Source organism: Amphiura filiformis, chromosome 10, assembly GCF_039555335.1.
Source record: "Amphiura filiformis chromosome 10, Afil_fr2py, whole genome shotgun sequence".
Taxonomy (NCBI): Eukaryota; Metazoa; Echinodermata; class Ophiuroidea; order Amphilepidida; family Amphiuridae; genus Amphiura; species Amphiura filiformis.
In genome coordinates this window covers 10706633-10730819 of record NC_092637.1, presented here as the reverse complement: position 1 = coordinate 10730819, position 24187 = coordinate 10706633, and the positions used below count along the sequence as shown (strand labels likewise).

The 24187-nt window shown below is 37.3% G+C and overlaps 1 protein-coding gene across 2 annotated transcripts in view; it reads left to right on the top strand.

The window, feature by feature from the left end:
* Window positions 1-24187, top strand: part of LOC140162487 (uncharacterized) — a 142071-nt gene that overhangs the window by 48933 nt on the left and 68951 nt on the right. For both annotated transcript variants that reach the window (XM_072185728.1, XM_072185727.1), the window contains 6 exons: window positions 1630-1746; window positions 2501-2611; window positions 3687-3785; window positions 3913-4026; window positions 5796-5906; window positions 6427-6474. In XM_072185728.1, coding sequence (XP_072041829.1) covers window positions 1630-1746; window positions 2501-2611; window positions 3687-3785; window positions 3913-4026; window positions 5796-5906; window positions 6427-6474 — 600 coding nt within the window. The remainder of the gene's footprint in view (window positions 1-1629; window positions 1747-2500; window positions 2612-3686; window positions 3786-3912; window positions 4027-5795; window positions 5907-6426; window positions 6475-24187) is intronic.

Here is a 24187-nt window from a genome sequence, read left to right as displayed (position 1 = left end):
CTCTTTATTGAAGACCTCCGCATATTTGTCCTCAGGCTGCTTGAGCTTAGTATCTTGTTTCACATGTACTGCTGCTACGCGATTAAAGTTTTCATCATTTACTGTGATCAAGTTCATCGCTTGACATGCTTTGCTACCAAGTGGGGTCAAATCTTCTTTGACGACTTTAAACTCTACTGAGTACTTTTTGTTGTTCTTTGGGTTGCGTATCTTTAGTCGACATGCTGCGTGCGACACCAAAGTTTCTTTATTCCACATCTGCAGCTTAGTAGCTTTCTTAACCAATTTCTTGTGGTCAACGTACTTCTCGGAGATCAAGTTCACTTTCGCTCCGCAGTCAACTTGAAAAGTTATGCGTTTTTCATCTTCGACTAACATTTCAGCGAAGATATCATCACTCTTGACTGTGTTTACCGTTACCGTGTCATCCGGTTGTACGTCTACAGCACCAATGTACTCTGTACTTGTGTCGGTATCGCTGTCATAGTCACCTGTGGGGGCGTCTTCCATGACGTTGTGCACTGATCGCATTTTCTTACATACTATCGCGAAGTGGTCCTTACCACCGCAGGCTCTGCATATTTTCTTATATGCAGGGCATTCTAGTTTATTTCTTGTCTGCTGTTGGCCGCAGAACATGAAGTCTAACTTCTGGTTCGGCCTGCTTTGTTTCTTGGCCTGCTTGTGTTTGTCCCTATTACCACTACTAGGCTTCGCCAACCTTTGCTTTACTCGGTGAACACTCGCCCGTGCTCCGCTGGTGTCGTAGTGTATGCTTTCATCTCGGTTTCTGCTGCCTCTGCACTTTTACAGAGATCTATGCATGCATTTATAATTGGTTCTCGTTTTTGTAACAGTAGCTTTCTTGTGTTGTTGTTGTTGATGCCTACCACTATTCTGTCTCTCAACTGTGTGTCGCTCAAGCAGTTACAGAAATTGCATGTTTTTGCTAGTGTTCTTAATGTTGTCAAGTAAGCCTCAAATGTTTCACCTTGTTTCACCTATGGCGTACGTGTTGAACTTGGCAATAATTATTAAGTCTACAGTTTGATTCTCACCTTCAGCAAACTCAAAAGCATTGTAGATTTCAAATGCGTCGGGGCCAATTGTGTGTAAAAACAATGCCACTTGATACTCGGGCGTTTGCGTTGCTAACTGTGTTATGACGGCGTAATTTTTTCATCTCAGCCGCCAGGCTTTCCAGTTCTCTAGCGCTCCTTTTTTGACTTGCAAATGTTCTGGGGCCTTAATTCCACCAACTGGTCGCATCGGCGCTGCTTGCTGCTGTTGACCCGCTGGGCCGTCACCGGCATTTCCTTCTTCTGGGCCGGGCATCGTGACTATTTTCACTCTTACACTTTTCTGAAACCTTCCTGCTACTGTCTGCTACAATTTGAAATAGTTTTTGGTGCCTTTGGTTTCCTAAAAGCGGCGAAAAATTTCAAATCCCACCGCTGTTCACCATGTACAAAACCACATGAACAGATTGACTTTTAACAGTGCTTTAATCTCTGACATATGACCTCTGACTTGGACGTACGATGATGTACCAATTAGAACCTGTACTGTGCATGTACGTAAACAATAACATTACAATACATAATGTTTTGATCGCTATTTACGGTATAGGTCCAACATGCCTTACAGGTTACTTTGCCTGTTCACCCGAGGGAGCGTGTATTGAAAGAAGAAAAGTGTGTGATTCTATAATTGATTGCAAAAACACGATGGCAGATGAAATTAACTGTGAGTATTTTTACCAAGAAACTTTCAACAGTAACGTAAGGCGAATAAATAGATATTTTTTTAAAAGAGCGCAGTGATTTATAGTGCTCTACGCACAGGCACAACGCCTAGACGTTGATCCACAAGCCTCAGCACACTTACAGGTTGTCGCTGACCACTATGGCCCCACATCATTCCATAAACCATTAAACAACAAATCAGGGACTTTGCTGTTACAAGAGCGCGCACCCTAGACATTCCACAAATAACCATCGCAACCAGGATCAGCTCCCCGAGTTTCGTACGAGTTACAACGGGACAATTAGCAGTAAGTTCCTTGTACAGGGGAGTTTCAAGCTAACTCAATTTTCCCACGTACTAGGCACTGCCAAGGTTCGAACCCGCAACCTCTCGCACCATAGTCGAACTTCATAACGATTGAGCTAACTTGACTGCTAATATTTTCGGTAACTAACTGTTACCATCCTCAGGCAGTAATGACTGAGTATTTTGTTCTCTTTTAGTTCATTGTTATCGCTTATTGTTTCTTTACAAAATAAACCTTGCATCTCAAATGGTATATTTATTCTCGCATATATTAATTGTGTCTCACATTGTCTTATGCCCAGCTTAGGTGAAGCATGTAGGCGGTTTCCTCCTTCATTACAAATTAGAAGCAAAATCTTAAATATCACTTGGTTAATCAAAAATGCACTAAAAATCTAAACAGATATCTTTCTAACATACAGCTTAATTTTATTTCCCAAACCCATAGGTACATGTCCAAGGAACGGCGATTGGCGGTGTGCTAACACTCGGTGTATTCCTCCCAACCTGATATGTAATGGGGAAAATAACTGCGAAGACTACTCCGACGAAGAAAATTGTAAGATTTTATGTTGATCAAATGTATGCTTGATAACAAAAGTATTATAGTGCAAGTACACATTAATGAGAAGAGTCGGTAATTACAGTGGCGTAACTCTTATGCGCTCTGGGGGCCGATAATACTTTGTAACAGGTTAAACCTTAACCCACCATGCATAGAACTACTTTTCATTGGGGTGCCCATTTCAATACACAATCTTCGCGCGCTTGATTATACCACATTAGTGGTACATATCAATTTGTAAGTGCTCTTTAGCAAAGCATAGTTAATTGAATTTACAACCGTATGACAAAACAGGCAAAATAGTGACTTTTTGCATAAGATTTGCAATTTAAAGGGAATTGGCCATTGCTCATTGAAGCTAGTATGTGGGCAATATAAGTATGCTCTTTCATTTAATGACATAAAATTTGAAAAATATTGTAAGGAACACTTGAGGTTTTGACTTTCATCTTAGTCAAAAATCGTGCTTGGATAGGTCGTTTTATAGATTTACCACATTCGCCTTGCTATAAGCATGGAATTGCATTATCTGTTGACGTAATGAAAAAAAAATCGTTTTTAGGGGGAAGTGTTAGCTTTCGTTCGATATGAAACAAATCTGATTGGATGTTTTGAAAACTCTTTAACTGCTCACGTCTTTGAACTGGTTCTCCAAATTCAGCTTTCTAAATGCTGTTTAAAATCCTATATGATACTGAAAATTGATTATATCAGTCTTCAGACTGATTTTGCGTGATCACTCCACATAGCCTATGTGATGTGATCAAGCAAAATCAGTCGGAACTTGGAAATATTTCATTTTCAGTTTCTTAAAGCATAGTAAAAACATGTACAAAGCTGGATTTTTCTGAAAAATAAATTGAAATTAAACAAGCAGTTCCAAAGATGTAAACAATTAAAGAGTTTCCAAAACAATAGGAAACAAAAGGAAATGGTTCCTTTGTTTGGCCATATCTCAAAATCAATATTTCCGAGTTCCGACTGATTTTGCTTGATCGCATCACACATATGTTATCATTTTTTCTTATTACATGCCCTGTTGATTTATAATGCTAATTTCTTGGTTCAGGTCCAACGCCAGCTGCTACGACAGAATCACCCACTACAACAGAACAAGTATTCACCACTGATTCATCTACGACAATAGAATTGATGACAACTGAGCAAGGTACATAAATCATAATAATATATCGAGACTCTTGATACATTTTTGCCGAATGTAATATTTTACTGGTTACTCACTAATTGTCGTCTTACATTATGATTTATCTTCTTTGTATTCCCATTGGTTTCAGATCCCTGCCAAACAGATGAATTTGCCTGCTCAATTGAGGGACCATGCATTAAAAAGAAATATGTATGTGATGCGTATTCAGATTGCCCTTTGACACATAAAGACGAACGTAATTGTGAGTCACATTTCTATTTGTCAATGGAGTTTTTGTATGACTATATATATCTTGTTATTGGAGTTTTTGTATGTTGGTGTAAACTTAGCTGCTTTGGTGGAGTCATGATGAAGTAAAATTAATTATTTGTGAGTCACATTTCTATTTGTTAATGGAGTTTTTGTTTGACTATATATATCTTGTTAATGGAGTTTTTGTATGTTGGTGTAAACTTAGCTGCTTTGGTGGAGTCATGATGAAGTAAAATTAAACTATTACTCAAAGCGGAAAAATTAGCTCACCAGAGAGCTTTCGGAATGTATCACTATTCCTTGTTCACTCTGTAAATGTTTGTATGACTATCTATACCCATAAAACTCAATTTGAATAGTATTATTACATTTATGTACTCGTCAACGCAATTGGAGTATATCATTTATCCTCTGGCATAGGTTAAGGAAAATATGTCCACGATGATCTTGTGTTTTATCTTTGACAGATTATACTCTACAAAAATGAAAAATAATTAAGGAACCAGTTGTGTTCACTTATGTATATCCTAAACAAAGACAAATTTAAATTAATATTTTTCCTTGGATTTTTTTATTTTTGTATCTTTACTTCTTACCAATCAAAGATGTAACTTTTGGCTGTTGGGTCTAATTATGATATATATATTCTTTGTTTAAGATATGAAGAGCTTATTTCCACTTAAGAGTTTACGTCCACAAACCCATGTTTCTGATTTACCTGTGCAATATTGCAATGGGATGTATTATAATTTCAGTTGGATGTACCATTACAAAACAAACAGTGGATGGATGTACAGTAACAATACTGTGTGAGGCTTTGTTTCCCAAATGAGAACAATAGTCTGCATATTGTTATGCATCATTGTTATGGTAAATAATGACTTGTTGATGGTACGACTCATTCTTTGCTAATGTCAAACATGTCAAAGTAATTGTGATTGTATCACACGAGTAAATGAGACACATGGTGTTGTGGGCTTAACACGGTTTGGAAATAAGCTCTTCGTATACAGGATTGAAAATAGATATACCCTAGTAGGGTAACCCAACTATCATTCAATGAGTTCATAGCGATATTAAGTATAACTCGTCGGCTGTATTCCATAGTGGCGTATAGTGATTTTTGGCCATTTTTTGAATATTTTCACATCTGTTTTTAATGATGTTCTCTTTCATTTTTCTAAGTCTCATCAGTCATAATTAGCTAATTAATTAGTAATTAATTAATTAAATGTGGCGTATAGTTACAAAGTGACATTTTTGTATTCCATAGTGGCGTATCGACCATACGCCACTTTTTATACACATTTTATAATTATGAAATATCGGCAAAATGAAAAACATCGTATGTCATAGTGGCGTACGCGTATCGGACCTATACGCCACTATGGAATACGAACGACGAAAAGTAACACCATAGGGATTACACGGCGACCGAGGTGGCGTACGGTTAACGTAAGGTTAGGGTATTGCGTTTTGTTCGTTTTCCATAGTGACGTATAGTTTTATTGTCAGTTTGCCAGCAATAGTATGTATTTATTTCTTTTGAAAAATATATAACAATAAAATCTATTTAGTTTACTACAGAAATTTCACATCATTTACAAAATATAATGAATGTCTGATTTACACAACTCGATTTTAAATTGGCATTTCTTCAAACCCGATTTTCTCGAAAAGTTGTTTATTCGCGGCGCCCCACTATACGCCACTATGGAATACGGACGACGAACTACTCTATAACCTCAATCCAAACAGGTCCATGTCCAAAAGAGGAACATGTAAGGTGTGATAATGCACGTTGTATTCATTCAAACCTCATATGTGATGGGAATGATAATTGCGGGGACAACTCCGATGAGACACACTGTAAGCTTGATGTAAATCTTTATTCATGTACACTGATATTCAAGGGTGCAATCTGGTTGCAAATTGAATTGTTAAATTGTTAAGAACAATATATGATTAAGAATACTAATATTAATGTCAGACGACAACAGAATATGAAGGTAATTGAGTACACACTTCTATTGCGAAACTTATCTACTTTGTCTTACCTTAGGTGCGTAGAACTGGTGTCGCGTTGCTCACTGCTGAGTGATTGTCCAGTCTGTTCTTCCCTGTGCGTGGTATTTGTCCTTTGGGTTATCCATGCTCGAGTCTTTTGGGATCTATCTGCCTACACCCAATGATTTTTTCGCCTACTAAAAATTGCATATTCCCAAAAAATATTCGATATCTCTTTATCTTTATATCTGACGTTTTTTCAAAATATTAAGAGAAAAAAAAAACCTTTCCCTACCTAACCTACCGGACGATATTTGCAGAAGAAATGTAATATATAAATTTTATTCCATGCACCTTTTGACACGTTTTTGTTTCTATTAAGGTCCAACGACGATGGTTACGACAGAATCCCCAATGACAACTGAATCAGGTATACAGGGTATCCCGGAAAGAACTGTGTCGTCCGAAACAGAACATTTGTGGTATTTTAACGCATATACCAAACATAACTAAACAGCTGATGTGGTTGACGAATATATCAGCTACCACATACTTTTTGAATTTTGACAACTGATCGGCTCGTTTTTGGAATATAAGAGTTTTATGAAACTACCTCAATTTCAGCCCGTTCCACGGAGTCAAATATCTGTCAATGACAATAGACGCCTCATGCGCTAATGATACACAGTGATTAGCACTCCCAATACAAGTCATCGATTGTTATTGAATCTGTGGACTTTCGTAAAATTCTTATATTTCACGAACAGTGTGGTCAATTGTCAAAATTCAAAAAGTGTGTAATAGCTGATTTATTATTATATTTATTATATAGTTGTGGCGTTAAAATACCCAATTGTATCGTTTACGACGATACAATTCTTCCAGGGACACCCTTTATTTTATTCAGGATGTGTCAATATTGATTGGTACCCATCAGTTTCTAATTTCATTTGTAAATAAATGTTATTAAGAGTCCTAAATCGTCAATTTGTACGTGGTCATATCAACGTGATTCAATTATACAATTCAAAGAGGCGGGCCTTTCAATCAACATTTTGATACATCTTTGTATGATTAATTGTATAGTTAATTGATCTTTAACGCTCTGTGTACTAGCCGTAGGCTTCAACATAAAATGTCCACGTTTTGAGATATTTTCTCAAAATATCAAGAGCTATCTTAAAAACCTCTGAACCAATACAAGGTTTGTTTGTACTCATTTTAATGCATTTTGCATACTGATTGCAAACATGGTCATGACAATTTACAATTTTGAAATTTGTTAAGGTTTTTTTTTAAAAAGAACGCTGTATTAAGAAATAGGCTGTTCCATATAATATCCACAGTACCCTTGTGGAAGAATTATCTAAAGTCTTTCACAGAGGGAGTATAAGTTTTGAATAGAATAGCAATTAGGTAACTTCCATTTGAAATACAAACTCTAGTTGTGGAAGATATAGAAAAGCCATAATACAGGGAGAGTATGAGTTTCAAAGTGATTAACTCTTACCAATTACATTTGCAAAACTTCTTCCCCCCGTGGAAAGTATTTCCAAAATCTTCCACATGGGTAGTGTGGATATCAAATGGAATAGTCCAATGGCCCTATATATACTTTGATCAGCTCATAGTCGGCGGGTCTTATAACATCGCGGATTAATATCAAAGTATTTGATTTTGAGAATTTTCTTGTGCCATCTCGCCAGAATCATCACGAATCATTCAAGTCCTATACTTTGTCTACTTTTGTAACACACAATATTTAGACCATACAGGTCAACCAATAGCATTCTTAAACGGGGGCCTACTTTTCGGCATAGTAATAAATGGCTAACATTTCCCGCCTATTACGAGCTGATCAAAATATGATTTCCTTTGCAGATCAATGTCAAGATGGTTACTTTGCTTGTTCAGATGAAGGACCATGCTTTAACAACAGAATGATGTGTGATGACTACGTAGATTGCACAGAAAACAAGATGGATGAAATTAATTGTGAGTAAGATTTGTGACCCAGACCGAGTGCGAAATTTTGAAAATTGAGTTTCTACATTACTAACTTGCTTACAGTACATACGACTACTGATGCTGAATCTCCAGGTCTCTTGAATACTTTGTTGCAAAGTTATAAAACTTTCATATGTCCATTTCCTCATGTTTTTATTATTTGTTTCTCATCATTTTTTGCCTATATCTTAGTTTATTATTGCCGACGTTAGACTTTGGACCCGCTCTGGTCTTATTTGTGGTTGCCAAAATAGATACTAGAAAGACGCTACTTTGTAGACATTATTGTAATTATAATTATATTGGATATATATAACTATTTAACTATATAACAGGTCCATGTCTAAAGGAAGGCGATGTCCGATGTGCGAACACACGATGTGTCGCTCTTGACAAGGTTTGCAACGGTGAAGACGATTGTGGAGATAACTCCGATGAGACAGATTGTAAGATGATATCATATTGTATTCTTGATTTAAATTGTATTTCATTTTATAAAGTAAAGCACTGACCATCCCATTCTTAACCGAGAGGTATCGTTTGCCATCTGGATGCCCCAACTGTTTTGAATCTCCCCAAAACATAATCAGGATGTTCCCAAAAATATAAACTGGCCCCAAGGGGGTTAAAAGGTCATCGATCTTTGCATAGGGTCAAAATTTTAACTTGCTCAAATTGTGTTAAAACCATTCCAATGTATTCCCCTGTTATAACCAAAAAGGTCAAAGGTCACGTTTTTGCCTCTATAGGGGTCGAAAACAACAAAATGCTCCAATTTTGCCAAAAGAGGTGTCAAATTGTTCGTTTTGGTTAAACAAATCAAATAAGGATAGGATTGTAATATCTTGGATGCTTCGTTACCTAGGTAACACAGCAAAATAGGTCAAGTAGGTCCTACCATTGAGGCTATTGACCTGGACCTATTTTGCTGTGTTACCTAGGCAACAAACATCCAAGATGGTGCAATCTATCCTTATTTGATTCGTTTCATCAAAACGAACATTTTGACACCTCTTTTGGCAAAATCGGAGCACTTTGACGTTTTCGACCCCCATAGATGCAAAAACGCGACCTTTGACCTTTTGTTTATAACTCAAGAACGGTACATCCTATATAGGTCAAACTATACATTTTCTGAATCCTTGTGACTGGGGGAATACATTGGAATGGTTTTTAACACAATTTTAGCAAGTTTGAAATTTGGACCCTATGCAAAGTTCGATGACCTTTTACCCCCCTTGGGGCCAGTTTATATTTTTGGGAACATCCTGATTATGTTTTAGGGTCATCTTAGGAACCTAAAAAATTTGGTTTGGCCCTGGGGGTGCACAGAAAGTGGTCCTAGCTCCCCGAGTAGCTTGTTTATATTGGCCTAAAATGGAGCCCATATGCGCAATTAGGCGAATATTTACGGTATGTACATTGTTTACTACATTGACTACATTTAGGTACAATGAAAACATTTCTTGGTTGAAGAACATGCTCTACTAAAAAGTTAGTGTAAAAGATTAGTTGAGAGAGGAGAACTATATTATTGAGGATGTTTTGTTAACTCGCAGGGTTTTTACTAATTTATTTTGGTCTAGGTTTTTTTCTAAATTAGTACATCGGGCCCAACTAATATAACTCTTCTTAAGCTACACTAATTAAGCGCAACTCGTGCAGGTTTTGAAATTTGGTTACGCCCTGAAATATTCGTAGAATCACTGCACTAAATCGCACATAGTGGGCTCAACTAATTTATGTTAGTTGAAGTTAATGTCCAACTAACTTTTTCCCGCCTGTGTAATCATGTGATAGTGATAATTTGCACTTTGTGATATATAGACAGATGAAGTTAAGATACTACCGTAAAACCTCGTCTACAAGCATATATATTGCTTCTGATGAAAGCTAATTTAATCCAGGCGCCATTGTGGAGTTTGAGCAAAAACATTACCGATACAAGCATATACAAACAAGTATTATTGTAAGACCAATCTATTGTATTGGCATAAATAAAATAAATATAAATAAATAATAATAAATAAATAAATAGTATTCTATTTTCATCACGCCAAGTTCAGTCCATAAATCAGGCAGCCATTTTCAAGCTTCTTTTTACGTCAGCTAATTTCTGACAATAGCTGAACTCTTTTAATTAGTATAAAAACTAGTCGAGCATGGCCCACTAATCATAAGTTGGTTAATAAATGCTTTAACTAATCAGTAGTTAGTAGAAACGCATATCGTTTTTACTATAGTTCAGATAACCGAAAAAATGTTTTCAGTGTACTTTACTGTATATAATATTTGTATCTAATGCAGGCCCAACAACCATGCCAGTGACAGAGTCGTCCACTACGACCGCATCATCTACAGAAGGTAAAATGATTGGTTTGAAGGAAAAAAAAGGTTGTTTTCGCTTAAGCGAGAATAAATTTGATTATGGATCAGTCTCTCAAAAATCGTCATGACAACAGGAACGGATATTAGGCGGTGGTTAGGCCTACTCACTTTAGATCTAAATCCCTCTTTAAATAGAGGAGTAACTCTATTAAGTAGGATTAGGTAAAAAAATACAAGACGAAAATATGAAATTGTGAGGTTTGCATGCATGTCAGGGATGAGAACAGCATAGGACATGTCCAAATGATACCAGCTTGAGGGGATATTTGCCCTGTAAGTGAGTTGATAATTACGATAGATAGAATGAATGGTATTCTTTGTAATTTCTTGATATATTCATGGATATTACTTTAAGTATAGTCCTTAAATAAGAGGCAAATAAGTTATTAAAAACATTATATAAATGTGTGCAATGGACTTAACATGATAAATAATTAAATAAAACTTCGGTGTAACTGTTCGGTAGTGACTGGACGTAGGTGCGTATTTCGCTGATCGCATTATCGAATCGCGCGCATACTGTTATTCACGCATAGCCTACACAAACAACCGAGCTTCAGGCGAACCAATTTATAGTTTATGTTCTCGATTGATTGTTCCCAATTACAAGGTCCTACCACAGAATCATCCAGCACAACAGAAATATTGAGCACTGAGATGACAACAGAATCGTCAAGCACAATAGACCTCACAACAGAATCAGGTACTTTATTATTTCAAGCTTATTAATCTCAAAAAAGTAATTACACCCCCCCCCCATCCCCATTTAATAATGGTCATTATTCAACAGTGTATTTCTGCACATTTTGACATCTCACTTGTCTAAATATTGACGTCACAGCCGAATTACCTCAAGAAGATTTGCAGTAAAATCTATTGATTTGTATAGAGGTTATCCGTATTCTATAAGCTGCATATCCTATCAGCGACTACTATACCTAGTTTAGGACTTTCAAAAGAAGTACCTGCATGTGTAACAATAACTGTTTCAAAATAGCCCGCCAAAGTCATGCAGGTAACTCCGAGGTCATGCATTGAACTGGTTTGAATGAGGAATACTACGGGAACCAGCGCCGTTTGTTAGAAGTCACACACGAGTAAAATGGATAACCTCTATTCAGTATATTTTGAAGGAAATCTGTGTAATGATATTTGTATTGCTGTAAGTGCAAAAGAAATAAATTCTGCTTTCAACGCATTTTACAGATGTGTAATACAATAGCCCGTTTTTGAATAATGACCATTATAAATGGCTGGGGGGTAATTACTTATTTTGAGATGTTTATTATTATTATTTCTTATATAGCCTATTACATACATAATTTCAATGTGTTTTATAATATTTCAAAAACACCAAAACTACTTAATTTAAAGAAATCAATAGGTGTTTGGATGACCAGTTCACAGTAGCAGTCTTCATTCAGTGTTGATAAAGATAACAGAGTGGTTATCGAAACGTACACAGTATAGTAAGTGCAATTTATTGGATCAGAAATAAGAACCTTTTGATTGACCTTTGACTGTACTTAATTTAAATGCACGAATAAATTTGAACTATCACAATACAAACGATACCCATATAAAACTCAGAACCAGCTGAGATGGGAATGGGTTAAAAAGGTAAAGTCACTGTTTTCAGAAATCTAATCTAATATTTTTCGTTCAGATGGTTGTTTATGTTTTAAAACAAAATAATGTTGAAGTTTTAAAACAATTTCTTGGAAATATTCCAAAAACATTAAAGTGTTTGAGAAATTTTTAAAGCCAGATGGAATTCTTTATGCAATAATTCTTCATGCAACATTTACATCAAAATTAACGAAAAGAGATATTTACAATTACCGAGCATCATCTTACATGCATCTTTCACTTTCAATATCGTGGAGGTTTTCAAATTTGAAGAAAACCTAATTAAATGTTTTGCAAGAAACAGATTATTAAAACATAAAAACGAAAAGGATTTCACAGAACAAAATATGAAGCTCATCGAAGGTTAAAACCACTAGTGCGCATTGTGTTGAATGATCTTTCTTTCAAACTTGGAATGAAGTGAATTGACGCATGCGTTATGTAATAGCTCATTTCTTCGCAATCAGTCAACCGATTCCAGTAAAATTAGCGTATAAGACGCAGAATAAGATGGGCTACAAGTTGATTTTTAGATTTTTGGATTTTGATGTATATCTCTCGACTTACGTACGTCCAACTTCATTTGCCCGGTAATTTTTTATGGGACACCCTGTACAGTGGATTTGGTGGCTGAATTTGAGCTTTTTTTATTGTCGTTGTTGCGAGTGGCTTTTATAACAATGTTGCTAGATCACATTTCCCGGTCACATTTCATAAACTTCATCAGTATTTGGGGTTCGCCAGAGTTGCACTTGCAATGTTCTAGAGTGGAAATTATTAGAAATTAGTAGAAATTATGTGATTGCTTTGAAGCACCAAGTGAAATGGCCCCTAAGATTTTGTGATCTCTGGATTTCTTCTTGTTGGGCTATCTAAAATCAAAGGTCTCCTGCAGACCTTGATAAATTCCAGGGATATATAATTGCACAAGTTGATGGCACATTGTCCACTACAGTGTTCAAGATGCCAAATCCGTGTTGCCTGTAGTCTCAAGTTGTATTCAGACTTACTTCATCCAAAAGAAATGACCTTTACTAAACTTATACTTAGGAGTTAGTTTCTAAAATATGTGGGGCTATAGGATGTAACATGCCTTGAAAGGATAAAACAATAAAGCCGATTATGCTGATTATTGTCGGTTGCCAGAAAAAAAAACCCGCATAAATTTTTAAGAAACTTTGTCGGTTGCCAGAAAAAAAAACCGCACAAATATTTAATAAACTTAAAGCAATGCCTTTCAAAATCGTATCTCGAAAACTACTGATTGACCATAACAAAAATGCTAACAAGGTGAATAGTTATTGTAAAGTTATTTCTGGGTAATTAACAACTGAGTCTGCTGTGCAATTATTCTGTCAAAAGTACATGTACCCAGGGACCGTGTATAAAGGTACTGGAAACGGGATTATTGATAGCTATTGTCAAGCTATTGTTATCACATTATCTTTCACGACCTTCGATTGTATGCGAGTTGCGCCGAGGGCGCGATGTTTGAATGTTATTATTTACTCGTGTTGCTCTACAAAATATCAAAAACACATCAAAGTATTCCAATATCTTTTTAAGTTATGACAAATTGTGTAAAATGTCTATCCTTTGTCGAAAATAATTTCTGTGTAGCATCGAGAATCATTTACATAGGATTTTGGAGACAAAATGTGATAATTTTGTGGAGATACAGAATGCTAGAACAAACAAAATTAGATTTTGTCTGGAATGTGTACACCGTACGCTTGGTATTCCTACTGATTTCGATACTGAAATAATTCTTAAGATGATGTTCTTTGAAGATTTATGTTGGCATTTCTAGAGTCTGTCATTATACTAGCAAACAAGTAGGCTCATTTCGCAATGTACAAGACAAGCAAAGCGCAGTGTTGTAACTGTGCTTGGATTCGTACTATGGTCTATTGATCAACGTATTATTCATGCTTGCTCAACTGAGGATAATTTGTAAACCAGCAACTCGCATGGTACAATGGATGGAAGGCGTTTCCAGTCCCTCCTTACAAGGTCCCTGATGTACCTTAATGACTAATCTATGACTAATGACTAATTTATGACTAACCCCAGGCTGTGAAATGGTGGCTGGGACATCATAATTTGTTTTGGCGAAATGCTAAGGTAAGGTCGTTTTGTATTAGTTTATACTCTTAAATAGTATTACTACCAGATACCTATTGCGGTGCATGGCCTGCGCAGGTATACCGTCACCAAGGTACTTGGCTGGTGCTATCCAGCGGAATACCAGTGTAGTACCAGTGAAGTACCACTGCTGGTGGGTCGTGTGCTGTAGCAGCATTGGTCCTGTGAAGGTACTCGGTGTGTACCAGTCAGATACCTTGGGTACGGTGTACCTGTGTAGGTCTGCAGGCGACCGCAATAGGAATCTTGTAGTGTAAGAGTGTTTTAGTTTGCTCTGTCCTCCCAAGTATAAATGCAGCATCTGCTTCGTCTATTATCAGCAGTGTACTTCGGTTATATTTATAAATGCGCTTTTATAAATACGCACGTGACCACCTCCGCGCTGCCATAACAGCTTGTAGACAGTTAGTGTCGAAGTGAACTTCTACATAGCGGGTGGATTTTCTATACATTTGAATGCACTACTGTGCAGCAAGATTGTATATTTTGTTCAACTTTGAGATTATATTGTAAACGTTTCCGTTGTTGAATAATTTTTTCCGTCATCAAATACTTTCAAAATGTTGTTTTTAATATCATATTACAAATTCGGAATCCCTTCATGTGTAATCAATTTGCTATTCAATTAATACAAATTTGGTGATATTTATCCATCCTTTATTGTATAGTGGTAAATGCATGAGTATTTGGTCACGCTTGCTGGTCTTGGTATGTCGTGCCCATATGTCACGTGCGTATTAAAACCGCATTTATAAATATAACCGAAGTACACTGATCAGCAGATAGGCAGTCAAGTTAACGCAATTATTAGGGCATCAGACTTCAATGCGAGAGGAAATCCCAAGTCAAGAATTATATCAGTTAAAACGGAGCCATTCGACCACGGGTAACGGGTTTCTTGTGTCATATCAATGCAATAGACTGCGCCTCGCATGCAGATCAGCATTGCGTAGACGTAGCGTATCCACATAACATTCAAAGTACATACATTTCAAAATAATATACACTCACGATATGATGGTTATTTTCTTCGTGTATTTTTTCTCTTTTTAGATGCTGAAATGGATAATTATGTCTGTGAAAATGATAACTTTCACCTTCAATGTGCCGTTGGTCAAACGATTTATATTTCATCGGCGTTATATGGCCGTAATAAATCCGATGTGTGTACCGGGCTAGGGCCCATCCTTGAAACAGGTTGCGCCGCTGATAAATCACTGACAGTTGTTCGACAACAATGTGATGGGCTCACAACATGTGACATCATTGCAAGCAATGGTGTATTTGGTGATCCATGTGAAGGGACTGTCAAATATCTGGAGATAGAGTATTCGTGTGAAGGTAACTCAACTGAGCCAATGAAGATGCTACAATTGATGGAGCGTTTTAAGTTAATATAGGCCTGGCCAATCTTTCCTTATGGATATTAATAAAATATACTATTAATTGTTTCTGAAATTCACCTTATCTTACTACAAGGATTACGTATAGTTTGCACTATCTATCGTATGTTCCCCAAAAAAGCATTTTAATGAACATCGTTGTTCTAGACTCGTAAGCTAAACAGGTGAATTGCATGGGATCAACGGCGAATGTATTAAAATAACATGTTGGTATATGGCAGCTATTAATTTCTTAAGGAATATTTATTGTAAAACACTTCAATCACTAAAAAATGATGTGGAACCATAAAACATTCCATTTCCACTCCAATTAGATACACAATGCATATGGGAGCCATGATTTTCATGTGCAAATAATGGAAATATAAAAAGCTGCCTCATGTGCAATTGAGATATGTGCTGCAAAGATCCCGTCCAAACTTTGAGCTCCTGGTGGACACAGAAGGCCACATCCGATTGAATTTAAATTTGAGCAAATGGCACAATTTGAACAAATAAGAAGAAAATCGGTTGACATAGAGGTGTTTGATGCACCCTAGTACATACACATCAAAAAAGGTAGGTCAATCCGTATGTTGTGCACATCCCCGATATGATGGTTATTTTCTCCGTTTATTTTTCTCTTTTTAGATGCTGAAATGGATAATTTTGTCTGTGAATATGATAACTTTCATCTTGAATGTGGCGTTGGTCAAACAATTCATGTTTTATCGGCGTTATATGGCCGTCAAAAATCAGATGTGTGTGCCGAACGGCCCGGCCATGCTGATTGCGCCGCCGAAAATTCACTGACAGTTGTTCAACAAGAATGTGAAGGGTTCAGAACATGTGACATCTTGGCACACGATGATGTATTTGGTGATCCATGTCCAGGGAAATCCAAATATCTGGAGATAGAGTATTCGTGTGAAGGTAACTCAACCGTTTGCGCTGATGAAAATGCTACATTTGATGAAGTGTTTTAAGTTAATATACCGTAAACCTACGGCAGGCAATATTGAGAGCTAAACCTGGCAAATCCAGTATTTCCTTATGGATATTAATAAAATATGTTATTAATTGTTTTAATCATTTTTGTCACAATTTTACGATTTCTGATAGTCTGAAATTCACCTTATCTTACCACAATATTAAAGGAGTATTTCATGATCCTAGCATCCAAATATCTGGAGATAGAGTTTTCATGTGAAGGTAACTGTTTGAGCCAATGAAGATGCTACATTTGATGAAGTGTTTTAAGTTAATATACCGTAAACCTACGGTAGGCAATATTGAGAGCTAAACCTGGCAAATCCAGTATTTTCCTTATGGATATTGATAAAATATGTTGTTTTAATCATTTTTGTCATAATTTTCCGATTTCTGATAGTTTGAAATTCACCTTATCTTACCACAATATTAAAGGAGTATGTCGTGATCCTAGCATCTCTTTTTATGACATTTTACCGTAAATATCCACGAAAAAAGCTTATTCCCAAAATGTCAGTTGATTCCGATTTTGCGTTTGCGAGTTACGCATGATTATGTGTATTACACTGCTCCATGGACAATGTGTTGTAATTTCGTTCTGGTATACCAGAACGAAATTCAAATTTCACGGTATCTTTGCTAAACGAATTAATCTGCAAGAAATTTTGTGTACATAAACATTATGTAGCCAGAGAAAAGTGGGGGATGATGCTGTGGATCAGGAAATGCACTCTCTATCGTGTGTTTTCTTTTTGCTGAATTGATACTCGATCGCTTTTGCAGCAAAGCGATTCTCACGCATGCTCAGTGTTTACTTACATTTCCAGAGCGTCGAGCCGATCAATCAATTCAAATCGCTGAGGCAAAAATGACGTCGCTTTTACATGTTGAAGAAATCTCAAGATATCGCTTGACACGTGAATGCGTCAACCAATCATATACAACCAACTGGATCTATTATTTTGCTAATTAGTTTACCTTTCTCGATTATTAACTTTTGGTGATGAATTAATTCAAAGCAATAATTATTGACAGCAACTGATGTTTTAGAAATGTATTTTGTGGCATTTAGAATATTTTAATTGTCGTCTGCAATTGCTATCGCCGTGATAAGTATAAATGCAAAAGCGACGAGCGATGCATAGCAAAATTCGGCGATTGCCCATCGCTTTCCAAACACGTTTCATCGCAATCGCTCGGCGATCGAGAATAAATTCACAAAAATCAAAGGTCACCAAGTTAAAGTTAAACCACGGCCATCAGTTTGTCATGTATCTCTGTAATCGTATATGAGGCAGTGCAAATTATTTTGGTGTCAATCATGTGACTAAATGCGCTAGATGCTAAATTTCAGCCTAAATCGGAACATGACCTTCGACATTATTTTGACACCGTAACCATAAATCGTAGATAGTAGAAACTATACATTTTAAATATTTGTGGCAGGACGGATAGTTTGATATGCATTTTACTGTTGTCCTAACATTATTCATTTTCTGTATTATTAGTTAGGGGAAAAAGTTCACTTTGGTGACCACTCTCTGGCTAGTAAGGTTTGACGATTGATTCGACTTCTATGGACCATTTAGAAAAAAATAGCCACCATGTCCCTCGCGAAAATCCCGGCATTTTTCGCTAGAGGCCAAAATCAAAATGGCCGCCACCACCATTTTGAAAATTTAAGTTTTGAACCAGAGCACCTATAATCATGCACAAAGACACTTTTTCGGATATGTCGAGTACAAGGATTCCGATTCTGACATTAGTTTGACATTACGGCATCATTTTCACCCAGAAATCCAAGATGGTGGCCGGCACCATCTTGAAAAATTTAGTTTTTAACAAGAGGACCTTAAATCGTGTACAAAGACACTTTTTTTTATAAGTCGACCACAAGGATTTCAAATTTGACATTACTTTGACATTACGAACTCATATTTACCCAGAAATCCAAGATGGTGGCCGCCGGCGCCATCTTGAAAAAAATAAGTTTTGAACCAGATTACCTAAAATCGTGTACAAAGACACTTTTTTCGGTTATTTCGACCCCAAGAAATCCGAATCTGACATTAATTTGACGTTACAAAATAATTTTTGCCCAGAAATCCAAGATGGCCCCCATTTGGTTGAGCGTAAATGTGATTTTTGAATGAGAGCAGAAGCATAAGTGTGTCATTTCCGCCTTATCTGGGGTTCATGTCTCTTATATGGGGTTTCAACTGCCTTATCTTGGGTTTACATCCCTTATCTAGGGATAAGGCGCCTTATCTGTGGTTTAGACGGCCTTATCCTGGGTTTACGTTCCTTACCTGTGGCTAAGATGCCTTAACCTTAGCATATCGCAGTCTAAACCCAGATAAGGCATATAAACCCCAGATGATGCGCCGTAACCCCAGATAAGCGACGTAGACCCCAGATAAAGCAGTCTAAACCCCAAATAAGGCGCCTTAACCCTAAATAAGGAACATAAACCCCAGAAAAGGCATCTAAACCCCACATAAGGTGCCTTAACTCTAGATAAGGGTTGTTAACCCCAGATAAAGGTCGTAAACCTCAGATAAGGCATCTAAACCCAAGATAAGGCGCCTTAGCCCCAGATAAGAGACGTAAACTCAGATATGGCAGTCTAATCGTCAAACCTTACTAGCCAGAGAGTGGTCACCAAAGTGAACTTTTTCCCCTAACTATATGGATTTATTGAGTACATCCATGACAACAAAGGCGTCTAATACAATAGCACTGACAACAGAATCCGGTGCCTAACGTACTTTATTATTGTAATTTACATTACTCACTATGTCCCTTGTTTATTACTATTTATCTTATTTATCTATTTATCTCTAAAACCAGTGGACTTCGGTTGTATATATAAATGCGCATATATAAATGCGCACGTGACATCTACAAGTCGCCATACCGTATTAAACGATATAAGGTACCCGGATGTACATAAACTCCCCGTGCAAAAGTATAGGGGGAAATGACAGGTCGCAAGGAAAATTGCTTTTGCAAAATAGTGGCATTGATTGCAAAGGGTAAAATAACTTGACCCGAAAGATAAACTCTTTATTAATGTTTTCCATCACGGAAAAAAAATTAACTACGGAAAAGCTAGATATAGCTGATTTACAAACTTATATTTCATAATTTCCGTGCTAAATGGGCGTGCCAATTTGCCATATCTATGACGTAGTGCTGGTTTCATACTATCATGTTGCTTGCCGCCGAGTGGCGTGACACACGCGCATTGTAGACAAACAGACACAATCAAGACTTGTGAATGGCTGATAAGTCATGCCTCTTGTCGCAACGGCATGAAAGTATGAAAGGGGACATGATTCACATGATTGGCTTTAAGGTCAGAACTGTGCAGGCGGCGGATGACATGATCGAGCCGGCAACTTGTGAAACCGCCCGGCCGTATGGCATTTTCCAACATAGTGGTTAATTTTGTGGGGTTCATTATCGAACCCCAACGGTTTTAGCTTGTATTTATATTATTTATCAACATAGGCCTATTTTGAAATTTTAAAACGCTTGAAATATCACAAACAAATAGGCCTATGTTGTTAATTTTAAAAAAATTCAAAATAATCCCATTCAATTACAGGGTTGACGATGAAAATTTACTAAATTTAGAGAATGCAATGCGGCCACCACCTGGAACTGTGGTCGCAATTTCAGTGATTGACAGTGATGTAACACGAACATGGCACTGGCCATCTGGTCACGTGCGCATTTATATATGCGCATTTATATATACAACCGAAGTCCAATGAAAACTGTCACTGTTTCAGAAACTCCGTCTAATCATTAGTTTTTCATTTTATTCAGATTTCTGTGGCCCGGATCAATCTCCCTGTTCTGATGACGGACCATGCATTCCAGATTCAGAAACTCCATCTAATCATTAGTTTTTCGTTTTGTTCAGATTTCTGTGGCCCGGATCAATCTCCCTGCTCTGATGACGGACCATGCATTCCAAACCACCGTTTTGTGATGACAAAGTAGATTGCACAGAAACACTTTTCGATGAGAAAGATTGTGAGTTATATTTCAGTTTCCAACTCGCTAACAAATATTCAGGACATATAGGTTAGGGTGCGCTACAGGGGGCAACCATCACTCAGAAGACCCGTTACTCAGAAGGCCCACTATTCAGAAAACCCGTCAAATTCTGAATAGCGGGCTTGTTTTCATTAAAATGACCCGCTAACCAGAAGACCCGCTAATCAGAAAACCCGCGGGTATTTTCTGAGTAAGCACGTTACTCAGAAAATTCTGAATAGCGGGTCTTCTAACATTCGGGTCTTTTGAGTGACGTGTTGCACCAATGCTACAATATGGTGGTAAAGGTAACATCGAATTGATTATTTCAAATTAAAGAATTCGTCTAGCGGTCTTGAGTGCCGTCATTAAACATATTAGAAGACTACAAATTGATAGGTCACAAAGCATATGCCATTTTGTTATGAATTTTCGTGAAATGATTCAATGAACTTGATAAAAAAATATTTTTCGACATGTATAAAAAACCCAGAAACTAAAAAGTATAGTTCCACACTCACAAAAACGAAAAACAAAACAAAAAACAAACAAACAAAAGCAAATGTTGGTCTCAAATAGTCACCTTTACAACTTTTTTATTCAAACGTACAGAAAGACTACACACAGCATGAAAGTCCTGTTTCCAGGCAGCCTGTTTACATGCAATAATGGCAGCAGCCAGTAGTGGCGCACGGCATCATCATAGAGTTTAATCTATTAATGCAAAACTTACAACTTTATTTTATAAATCTAGGTCCATGTCCAAGCGATGGTGATGTACGCTGTGCAAACGGGAGGTGTATTGATTCTGACCTGATATGCAATGGGGTAGATGATTGTCGTGACAATTCCGATGAGACCGATTGTAAGATGATTAGAGGTTTTAAATAAAAATTGCTTATAATTTATCGTTATGAATTCGGCAGACTGCCGAATCCGGATTCGGCTTTTGGTAAATTCATGTTACGCATGCATTATTTTTGAATTAGAGAACAAGGGATCAATGCTTTACCTATAGAGGGCAGCATGCACCATTAGCTAACCATGCATGCCGCCCTCTTTTGATTACTTATTATGCTGTTATCATCTGATCTCCCAGGTGGTGAACGCCGTGCATTCTCTAAATTCAGTAAATTTCCTCTGTCAGCCGTGAAATTGAATGGGATTATTTTGAAATTTCAAAACACATAAAATATCACAAACAAATAGGCCTATGTTAATAGATAATATTAATACAAGCTAAACCCGTTTGGGTTTGATATTGAACCCCACAAAACTAACATTCAAATTAATTAAATACAGTAAAATTTGATTATTACTGGGTGAGAGTCGCTGTGACGGTTTTAAATTCGCCGTGTTGGTTAGGCTCCGATCGCTCAGTGTGCATATTGAATGGCGCGTACCAGTGATCACGGCAGCTGCGAAATTTAGTTCTGATTTACCTTCGTGTTCCGATTGTATGGATAGTGCCATACGGCTGAGCAGTTTAGCCGTCTCTCTCTCTATCATGCCACTCACCGCCTGTGATCTCCGTTAAAAATGCTGCCCTCTATTATGTACAGCGTTGATCCCTTGTTTTCAAATTCAAAAGTAATGCATGCGTAAAATGAATTTACCAAAAGCCAAATCCGGATTCGACTGTCTGCCGAATTCATAACGATATTATGTCCGATGTGCTAACTTAAGTTGTATTGATTCTGAGCTGATTTGCGATGGGTAAGATAATTGTGGTGAAGAATCAAATGAGACAAGTTGAGACTATAGTTGTAAGCAATTGTAGCAATTTGTTTTACATTCAAATTGCACTTGATACTTTTTACAGTTGCATTTGGATGATGTGAAACTAGTTATGAAAATGCAGATGAAATGGAAAATGAGTCAGAAAGTAAATAAATCTCAAATTTATAGTAAATTAAACCAATTCCTGCATATCCATTGACAATATGCTCACGAATTTTGGGTTAAAATTCATTGAGGGCTGACTTCCGGTCTGGCACGAAATACCTTCAAAATGGTGTCAATCTAATATTGACAGTAGCCACCGTCTCTGGAGATTCAACAGATATGAGGCCAAATGTTAACAGCACTTCCGTTTTAATACAAAATATGTTCACAAATACATCATTTGTCAAAACACATAGTAGAGTGGTTACATTGTGATTACTCTCAATCATCTGGGAAAGGTTCTAATTGGTATTAATTTAATCTGGCCAACCAGAAAACGTATTTTTGCTAGATGGAATAACCGGTGCGCCGCGGCGGTTCGACCACAACGTTTGACCTATTAGCCTAGGCCCGGTTACTGACTTCGGTGTTACTATAGGGTTGCCTCGTGGCTGATCAGATGTAACATAGTACTTTGGTTAGCTCCGATATGGCGTATCTAGAAGGCGGTACTGGTGGAGCACCAGAGTTGTCACCTAGATGGACAGGGGACGGAGTATCCGCGAAGTAGCTCTGATATAGTGTGTCAACTACGGATTTGATTAGGAGTAGCTTCTGTAGAGTAGCTTCAGAGTAACCTACCAAGGTGTTACACTGCGAATGAGATACTAAGCCCATTTGGCTGCGGTTGTACACCGGAACCATCTGGTGTTAATTCGAAGTTGGCACGTGGCAGAGATGTGCTTCAGAGTAGCTTCTTCATAGTATGGTGTAGCACCAGAGTTAGCAGACAGGCAGGGGACGGTAAAACCGCAATATAGCTCTGAAAAAGCTATGAATTTGATAAGGGGTGGCTTCTGCAAAGTAGCTTCAGAGTAGCTCCAACGAGGTGTACCTTCCAGGTTACACCAGGTATAACCGCGAAAGTAATCTGCCGTGGTACTACACCATGAATGAGAATCTGACTGTGTAGGTGTTAATAATAGTATTTAAGTACTAGGGTGTTGCACAACACCCTATGTAGGACGATTTAACTTGCATATATTTAATATGGTGTGGATACATATTATAACAAGTTGTTATTTTTTTTTCTGACGAAGGCAATTTATACCAATTGTGTATACCGGTATAATTGTTTTGTTTTTGTCATCCATTTAGGCGTGATCGTTACGACAAGGGAGTCTACTACAACAGGTGAGCCAAATACATCAGTATCATCCGAAGACACATAACCTAGAGGGTTAAATAAACAGGTGTGCTTCCAAATGAAGATCCGTAACAATGATCCAGTATCCAATGTGACTGTGTACCAGATGAGCAACCTGCCAGCAGCCACTTTTATACCTGCTTGTGGGAGCACGTGTGGCCGAGTGGATAAGGCGCCCAACGTGTTGTGTCCTTGGGCAAGGCACTTTATCCTCATTGCCTACTGGAGGATGGGGTTGGGTTGGATTGGATGTTTGCATAGTTGTTAGTTTCAATGTTGCAATATTGGCGATAAGCTGCTGCCTGCAAATTGCATTGTGTCTGTTTATGTGTGTTTAATGTACAATTCTAGCAATTTGACCTGCGGGTCACCATTTTACCTCATTCAACCACGACATGAAATAGCTTGGGCACATCCACCGGAAACCATGAGCTAATCAATATCTATGATCTAAAATAAGCCAG